The 9,686-nt window shown below is 49.3% G+C and overlaps 1 protein-coding gene across 1 annotated transcript in view; it reads left to right on the forward strand.

The window, feature by feature from the left end:
* LOC311235737 (cell surface hyaluronidase-like) overlaps nt 1-9,686 on the forward strand; it is a gene marked incomplete at its 3' end in the record, with an annotated part of 70,593 nt that overhangs the window by 23,357 nt on the left and 37,550 nt on the right. Inside the window, exon 2 of the mRNA XM_084323203.1 lies at nt 3,100-3,457. Coding sequence (XP_084179329.1) covers nt 3,118-3,457 — 340 coding nt within the window. The 5' untranslated portion in view covers nt 3,100-3,117. The remainder of the gene's footprint in view (nt 1-3,099; nt 3,458-9,686) is intronic.

Below are 9,686 nucleotides of genomic sequence, written 5' to 3' on the forward strand. Positions count from 1 at the left end.
TAAAAAGGCAGGTGATACTGCCACCTGGCGGGATTCGATCGTCATTGCAATTTTAACATAGGCAGCGGTGCCAGGGAGACACAGGCAGCTCCGAGCGAGTGTTTAGAATGGGGATCAAAGGAAAAATATCAAAGGATCTAAAAACGAGAACTCGTTTTTGGTACTAAACGGTTGGCGACGAAACACGAGAATAATAGTTTTTGGCGGCCAATGACAGACAGATTCTAGCATAGTACACTCTTATACTAAACATGTAAAGGTACCAAAATCTGGTATCGATTGATCGATTCTAGCGTGAATCGGTACTCAGTAGTACCGATGTAATTCGGTCAGTAGTGTAGTTGTACCCTTAAAAATACTGAGTTTGGTACTCAACCCGAATCCCTAACTGACACTCTTTTTCTTCTTATCTGTTTTTCTTCAGAATCCATAGTCCAGATTAGGGCTGTTCTCAATTTAAAGGGATATTTCACTTTAGTAGAACTTATCAAGTTTCAGCAGTCTTGCCTCTATGCAAACCGCAGTCCCTGTTGTCCACTGTCAACACCACCATTCCTCCCGGGCGTCGGGCTCCTCATTCGCTTCCATTCATTTTGGGGACCTAGTCTAAATATCATACATCTGGACGTAAACAAACTACTGCTGTGCTGATTTCAACAAAGCAGACAATTCTGAGTCTATGATCCGTGTTTATTTTGACGTGTCTTCTTCACAGATGTAATGGCTTTGAAAAATAAAAGCAGATCCGGCAAACCGAATGAGTTGTACGTTTGAGTGTGCTGTGTATCTTTGTCTTTCGTGGAATGTTTGGGGAGGCTACCCATGGTTACATGCTGCCTTGCTGGAAGAAAGACACTCTCCTACATGGAGAGTTGGACAACATTCCACTGTCAAATATCTCCGTATATAAATTAGAACTGAAATTGAGTTGAAAAAAGTTAAATAATTAAATTTCCCAGCATCTGTTGTTCATTCACTGTATCAACGGAAACGACGATGAAGGTATGGTTTCCTCAAGCAAGAAAATATTTAGCACTATAGTCTATTTACTTTTCTGATAATAATATCACTGCATAACTCATAAATGTTCAGACAACTAACATTTTTGGTTATTATTAGTGATACTCTGTATGTAAACACATAATTCAATGTTATAGCCGCATTCTCTTTCAAACTAATTTGGTCGCGGATGTCACTCAGTATTTGGTCAAAACTAATTTGTCCTCTTGGGCAGAGGGTGGTGCCAGGCGTCAAGACAGCTCTTCGTAGGAGTGTGGAAGAAAGATTCCAAACATTCTGTGAAAAGTTCACAGTTGGTCAAACTACACCTCGAGTGAGATTTGTTTATACTAAAGAAGACATTAATCAAAATGAATGGATGTTAATGAGGAGCATAACACCTGGGAGGAATGGTGGTGTGGACCGCGGGCGACGGGGACAGCAGTGGGACCTCGCTAGCTTACTCAGATGATTTCAGATGAAGGTAAGACTGCTGGTTTTTCACAATTTCTGCAAAAGTGAAATATCCATTTAAAGAAATTATTAGTCGACTTATATACTTTAATAGTCATGGAATATTTCGATTCGATCAACAAATCTGTAAAATTGTGTTTCCCGGAGATGTGCTTGAAATAATTCAGCATAGAAAAATGCATACAAAAACGAATTGACCAAGAGGTGGCAAGCTAGTCCCGATTTATCTATTGCTTATGAACTGATTACGACATAGAGTATCTTTTACTCTGGGAAAAATTGGTGGTATGTGACCCAGTTGGCCAGTGAGAGAGCGAGAGTGTGTGTGTAGCACTAGTAACGCACCAGCCAAGGCTGCGTTTAAGGGGATGATTTAAGAAGTTAAATTAGTAAGTTACAGGACATCTGTGGTTTGAACGAGGCTGCTGGGGACTCCGCTGTTGTGCTTCCACAGTTTTAACGACCTCCATAAAAGACTAGGTCATTCTTCAAGTCGCATGCCCTTTGGGCAACCTGTGGAACCTGTGCTTGTTGCCATTTAGGCTGTAGCCCCTGTGTTATTACAGTTGTACAGTGTGTTCGAGGGTTTGTTTTCAAGAAAAGTGCCATGGAGGCTTTTTTTCCTGCAGTGTCATTTCCTTTGTGTGCCCTGTGCATGTGTGTATATCTGCATCACTCTTGTGCATGTGTTCCCTCTGTGTGTGTCCTTCCTTTGTGTGTGTGCTTCTGTATGCGACTGTGTCTCACTCACCAGTGTGCTACTTTGTGTATTTGTGTGATGTGAGTGGGGCCAGACCAGGTCCAGACTAGAGCTCCCCCTCTGTCTCCATCTGTCTCCTCTCTCTCTCTGTCTCTTTCTCTCGCTCCCTCTCTTTGAGAGAATGTTGCTGTTTTTCACAGTCGAATACATGGGAATCTCTCTCTTCTAACTCTATGTACCTCACTCACTCTTCAAGTCTCTCTCTCTCTCTCTCTCTCTCTCTCTCTCTCTCTCTCTCTCTCTCTCTCTCTCTCTCTCTCTCTCTCTCTCTCTCCGTCCCTTCTCTACTGTAATTGGTGCCATCTGGCTTGGCTGTAGTGTGTGTGTTTACATGGAGTCCATAATACTCAGAGATCCATTATTCCGCCGCCTTTATTGCTGTGGGCAAGAGCAGCCAAGGTCACCCTCACCCAGCCAAACCAGCCAAGGTCACCCTTACCTTACTGAGCCAAACCGGGGGTCTACTGGTCGACGTTCCAGATGAATAAGTGACTCACTGCCTCCCAGGGTCTCTACCTGGCTGGGGCTGCGTAGTGAGACGTTTGGTGGCCTGTTGCCAGTTTCCTCAGATTCAAGCTCTTTCTCCTCCTTGACCTCCTGCTGTGTTTCCTCTTTTCTTACCCCCCCCTCTCTCTTTGATCCCTAGACACCCCCGTTAGACCTCCTTTACGACTCCTCTACTATCTTTGCTGCTATCCACTCTTTCCATCTTCCCCACGCGCCATTTATCTTGCAAGCGTACAATTACATGTCCTTTGGTGACGAGGGAATATAAATGTTCTGATTTAAGTATTTAACCTACCCCTTCTCTCTCTCTCTCTATCGGACACACACACACTCACTCCGTCTCCTTCCCTCCCTCTCAGGTAGCAGACAGACATACCATGCCGATGAATGATGGCCCAAGCCGCCTCCCCCCTGTCTTCGTGGCTCCGCCCAACGGCAACCACCACCAGCGGTCCCCAGGATACGTCCCCGGCCGGGTCGCTCCCCTCCGCTCGCCTCCGCCCTCCAAGGCCCCGCCCCCTCCGCCGATAAAGCCCCACGGCCCGCCCCCGCAGCACCGGGCCACCTTCAGCCTGCCGGAGGAGAGCCAGCGCCGGGAGCGAGCGCAGAGCCGCAGGAAGAGGAGGAACACCTTCATGTGTTTCGGCGTGTCGCTCGGGGTGTTCTTCCTCTCCCTCATCCTCATCCTCACCCTCACCAGCGGCGACGTGATGGACGGTCAGTGGCAGTCGTGTGTGACGTGGTGTCCTTTTGTTTGTTCCCGTCGTGTGATTGGCCATTCGTTTTGTTTCCAAACATGACTCCCAGCCGGTGTTGCGACACAGTTTTCTATGAATGGGATATTCGGAAGCGAAGAAGATTGATCTTATCAGTTGTCTCGCTCATTGGCAGACGTACAGTTCTCTGTTCTACCGCTGCTTAACCCTTTCACTGCCACACGACAGCCAGGTAACCCTTTCACTGTGATAATACAGAAGGTTAGCCCTTTACTATCACACAACCGACGGCGATGCTCCATCATTAGCATCATTAGCTAACCTTCTGTCGTGTGGCAGTGAAAGGGTTAAGTGACATTGTGTGTACTGTGTGTGTGTAGTGATGGATTACATACACAGTTATTTTTAATGTTTACGATTTGGCTAATTTGTGGTGTGTAGATGCGGCCCTGCGTTTTGACTGGTGTCTATCTCCGTAGAGAGCCGTCCAGACCGCTGGCGGAGCTATAGCTGTTTGATCTCTGCGGGGTTCCGCTTGTCTCTTGGGGAATCCCCCCCCCCTCCCCTCCCCTCAAGGTTCAATCTTAAAATGTAAAAAAAAAAAAAGAAAAAATAGATAAATATATATACCGGTATATATATTTTTTTTAATAAATTTAGCTTTTGTTGCTGGTTGATCTCCTCAGCCTCTCTCTGGTACTATAAGAGAAGATACATATAACACTTTTGTTTATCTTTAGATCACACATATAAAAATAACTAAATGATATAATCTTAGAAATTAAAGGGGAACTATTTTACTATTTATTTCACTATTTGGGCACTTTTACACAATTCCTGTGAGTATATGGAACACCTGTAATTTATTTTTATTTTTATTCATTGTTTTGTATTTCTAATCAAGTCCTCAAAAACAGCATTTTTCTACCTCAAGATCTTAAGCCGTTTTGAGCCTGGGCTCCAACCACTGTGTGCAGCTCATCATGAGCCTGATGCCACACAGCCACATTATCATGCAGCTGAGTCTCTCTGACATCACAAATCAGCACATTTTCAGATGACTCAGTTCAGTGAGGGTGAATATTGTGAGAGGAGAATTGGAAGAATGCGCCAATATGAGAATTAGAGACATGGATCATATTAGGGCTGGGCGATATGGAAAAAAATCATATCGCGATAACGATATGATAATTTTATTTTATCTCTCGATATCGATAATTATCGAATTGTTATAAGTATAATTTTTTTTTTATTTTTTTTTTTAACAACAGATGTATGTTTATTTTGCAGCAATTCTTTGTCATTGCCGCCATCTTTAGTGTTACATCCCCTCACACTCCAGTTCTCAGGCTGCGCAGCTGGTTTAAAAGCTAAAGTAAACCGGCTTCTCTGCTGGCTGTGGCTCCAGAGGAGTTGAACAGTTCTGGCTCTGCTAGTTTATTTTCGATCTTTTGGCGCTTTTTTGGTGGACAAACCACCACACATGTGCACTGTGACTCGTGACTGGAGTCTAGTTCTGCTAGCACACATAGCCTACTGTGTACAGACGGTTTCAAAATGTATTTTAAATTAGAAAGCAAACAAAATAAATGGACAAGAGAAAAATAAATCTGAATTTGGTCAGTATTGTCATTTGGACAAGCAAAGCCATTACTTTAAGTTGCAGACAAGAAAGACAGTCTGTCCACTGTCTCTGGTTTTAAAACTGCCCTGTTGCAGGTAAAAAAAAAAAAAAAAAAAAAAAACGATTTTTCGTTTTTTTTTTAAATTTCGATATCGATTATTAAAATATATCGCGATATTTATCGTTATATCGCCCAGCCCTAGATCATATTAATATAAGTTCACATAGCTAGGAAACAATGCTAAACACTCAAAAAGGCCATTTATAAGATAGTTCCCCTTTAAGTAAAGTTATATTTCGTATGGCATCGCTCCCGCTCTGAGCCTTACGAGATACCCTATATCGCCTGTGATACCTAATGTATCTCCCACGAACAAAACACATGCACCCCACCTGTATGGGGCCCCGCCCCTTATGGTGGCACCACCCATATAATCATGACTCTGGTCATGACACACCCTTCCTCTATTTTCGTCCCAGCGCACTGGATGCTTTGCACCATGCGAGCTAGCGGAATGTAAAAGATTAAGGAAGATTAATAATGTTGGAAGCTTACCGGAGGTTGCTGGCCCCTGGCATCTTCGACGCATGTTTTCGGCGACACGACGGGCCTGTGATGTTCCTCGTTTGATGACTGCACATCGAGGTTCAGCTGTACAAGGCTGGCTGTCGGGCCAGCTTGTACTCAGGTAGGCCCTGTGTCTTCAGGCATGGGTATTAGTGTTAGTAATGCTGGTTTGTGTTGTTAACACAACCTTGTTGTGTGTTGGCGACAGGGGCAAGATGGTTTGGTGAACGTTCTCTGCAGGGAACGGTTTCCAAGCTGTCTTGGGCGTGCTGCTAAAACATCTAAAGCTATGCTAACATGCTATCGCTACTGCCGCATGCTATCACTACTGCTAATTGCTATGCTGTTTTAATGTCTCCGCCGTGAGATGTTGTCACTCTCCCGCCTCTTGCCCGGTTCATCAATGAAGGTCAGTCGGTAGCTGTTGTGGGGTTTTGAGTTCTATTTACCTTTTTCGGGTAAATGGGTTGACAACGGGGTAGGTCGTGGCTAGGTTCTAGCCAGGTATTACCTTGTGTTCCGGCGGGGTTTGTTGAACGGTGTTCCCATCTGGGTTGGCGTCGGGTAGTGGGGCTATGGGTCCAGCCGACATGGTAAACATGTTGCGTGTCTGTGCACAGGCAATTGTTGTCTTGGGTTCCACATTGCCTGGCGTTAGGCTGCAGTAGTATAAGGGCAGGGCCGCTTGGGAGAAATGTGAGGCCCTGTGCGTTTTTAGACGCGAGGCCCCCCATCTCCTGGGGCGGCCCTGTGTAGGGGGCTATTGTTTCATTTTGTCACTCTGCTATGAGAAGGTCTGTCTTGCTACAGCTTTCTCTCCTCTCAAACCATTCATACTGACGGTCAATCGGTATACTGGGGGAGTAGTGCGGGGGGGGGGGCTTTGTTTACCTTTTTTGGTAAATGGGCTAAACTAGGGCTGGTGTTCTGTTGTGAATATTTTGAATGAAGACGGGTCTGGTCCGTCTCCCCTTAAACTTTGTGTGTATGGGTTTGCTCATTCTACAGTTTTTGTGGTTTAGCTCTTTTTATTCATTTAACCTTTTCATGGTCCACACCACAGTGGAGGGTGCTGTTTGCAATCACCACTGGTGCTCCATGTTAACGTCAGTCCTTTGTTTTTGATATATTGAAACAATGCCCCGCCCGGCCGACACCATGGGTCGGCCTGGCGAGATGGTGTCTGGTGGAGGGGCCTTGAGGGCCGGCCGACGTCGACACATCGCGCACGGTGTTGGTAAACCACTCCGTCGAGGATGTTGACGTTATTAGCTTTGACCCAGCCGCAAGCTATAACCGCTCAGGGTTCCCCTCTCCGCAGGGGATTTTGGTCTTCTGCTGGAGCGCGGGCGGTATTGTCCTAGGCCCTACACCGCCTCACACCGCGCAGCCAGAAGAAGAGAGAGCACGGCCTCGTCAGCGGCGATGACGGGGCCCTCGACAGGCGGCCATGTTTCCCCCGCCAGTGGTGCCCTGGTTGGAGAATCGACAGGGTATCGCGAGGCCGACAGTCTTGGCGGCCGAGGGATCGGCCATTTTGGGTGATTTCGGTGTTGGTAAACCACTCCGTCGTCATTTTGCCGCGAGCAGCCCGCTCCCCGTTCAATCCTCTCTCTGGTATCCCCAGAGGCGGGGCTCTGAGCATTCTCCTTTGGCTGCGGGCCGCGAACCTTCATTGAAGCGTATGCGGCCCCATTCTTCGCTTCTCATGGAGACAGGGGCTGACACCCAGTTGATGGCTGAGCCTGGGTCTGTCCGTGAGAATGTTGTGCTGTCAAGCGGCTCCCACACCTTGAACTGTGTTGGTTGAGCCTGGTGTTACGTCTGTCAACTTAAGTGTTGTCAGCAGGGGGGCTCGAAACCTTTTGAGGCACACAGTGCGGGCTTCCCCGGCCTCGCCTTCGCCAGGCCAGGTATCATGTTGGTGCTCCCACTCCTGGAATATTGGCAAGTGGTCGCAGCTCACATGGTTTGGGGTGGTAGTGATATCACTGCAGGGCTACGGTGTGTAGGAACCCATGGGGGCCTTACACCTTGCATGTCCGGCTGCGGAACAACTCCTTCAGCATGTTCTGGAGGGGTGTTCAGTGGGGGGGCTTTTTTGATCGGAAGCCCCCCGTATCAGACAGGCCCTTTTCTGTCGGGGTTCCCCCTTGGGTGCGATTGCCTCGTGGGTGGTGTCAGGGTCAGGTGTTCCGACACGGAACGCGCTCCTCGCACGATTCCAGGGTTGTCTTCGCACAGCGGGGGGGACCGGGCCAACTATCTACAGTTCCTGGCGGACCTGCGCCACGTGACGGCGGGTGCGTTGGGAGTGTCGTCACATATGACTACGGCAGTACCATATGTCGAGGTAGATGGAGAGAATGGTGAGGCGGGGACTTGTGTTTACACAACCCCACCCGTTTTCAGGTTTGGTACAGACCCTGTTGTCGGGGTCTCCAGCAGGGACAGCTCTGGTCGACGAGATCCAATCTCTGTGGACGAAGCAAGCCATCGTCGTGGCGTTCTCCTCCCGGTGTTCTCTGCCCGAGAAGTCGGGAGGGAGGGGTGTAAGACCCAGGCTGGACCTGTCCCATGGGAAGGTTCAGCATTTTTTGGATCGTCTCCTACCTGTTGAACACTGTCAGGTGGGGGTCTGGTTCTCCTCCATAGACCTGTAGGATGCGTATGCGCATCCCCGATCTTCCATCCTAGGGCTTACCTACGCTTCCTTTGCAGGGTTAGCGTATGAGTACCAGAGGCTGCCGTTCGGTTTTCTCTGGCTCCCCGCATCTTCACCAAGTGCGTGGAGGCCGCACTGGGGCCTCTGCGTCATCCGGGGTTACGGAGTGTTCTGCCCTGATGACGTTCTGGTCCTTCGCGGTCAAGGTGGATCGTCAGGTCTCGTACCAGGCAGGTCTCTACCAGCCTGGGGTTGCTGTAGACTGGATGTAGAGTATTCCTCTTCCCAGTCAACGGTTGGAGGGCTATGGGCATCCATCTCGGAGCGTGTTGTCAACACGCTCGGGAGGTTCCGTCCTAGGACGGTTACGGCGCTGTCTCACGTCGCGTTTTCACCGACGCCTCCCTCGCTGGTGATGCGTCGGGCCAACGCAGTAGGGGGCAGCTGGCAAACCATGCTGCCCGGTCTGCGCTACGTTCAATGTGTTGGTGTTGAAAGCGGTCCTTCTGGTCCACAAATGGTGTTGATCAGGACGGACGATACGACGTCAGTGTCGTGTATCGACAGACAGGGAGGAGTACGCTCCCCCTGTCTGCACCAGGCGGCGGGCGGCTGGCTATGGGCGTCCTCCATCTGCGCGGCCTAAGGGCTCCCCACATCCCCGGCAGGGAGAATGTGGGTGCAGGTGTACTGTCGCGGGGCGGCCCTCATCCTGACGGGTGAGGATTGCGTCTGGACATGGCCAGGCAGGTCTGGGACCGATGCCGTGCCGCCAGGGATTCTTCCCCATACATCTGTTAGGTCAGTTGTTGGGACGGGTACGTTGAGGGGTGCAGGTTCTTGATCCTGATGGTGTTACCATCTGGAATGCGCATGCTCCCTCCACTGTCGCGCTTACGGCGTTAAGCCGGTGCAACGCTCCTTGGCTCCGACTTGGGATCTTCAATTGGTCCTCGGTCGGTTGTCCTTGGCCCCGTTTGAGCCGCTCGAGCGGGCGCCGTTGGGACAGCTGTCCTTCAGGACCGCGTTCCTTCTGGCTGTCACTTCCGCTAAACGCGTAGGTGAGCTCTGTGCTCTCTCGGTACGTCCAGAGTGCCTGTCTTTTCGGACCGATTGCGGTGTCACTCTGCGACCTAATCCTGCTTTCGTGCCTGAGAATATCCGGAGTTCTTTCCGCTCCCGGGATATTGTGGTTCAGGCGTTTCGTCCTCCTCCTCACACTGGTGAGTTAGATGCGGGCCTTCACCTGTCATGTCCAGTCCGTGCTTGGGGATTTACCTCAGCCGTACTCAGGATTTCAGGGTTACCGACCAGCTTTTTGTCTGTTACGGTGGGGCTCGTGCTGGTAAGGCACTGTCGGAGCAGCGCCTGTC

Source organism: Notolepis coatsorum (assembly GCF_963971535.1).
Source record: "Notolepis coatsorum genome assembly, chromosome: 10".
Classification (NCBI taxonomy): Eukaryota; Metazoa; Chordata; class Actinopteri; order Aulopiformes; family Paralepididae; genus Notolepis; species Notolepis coatsorum.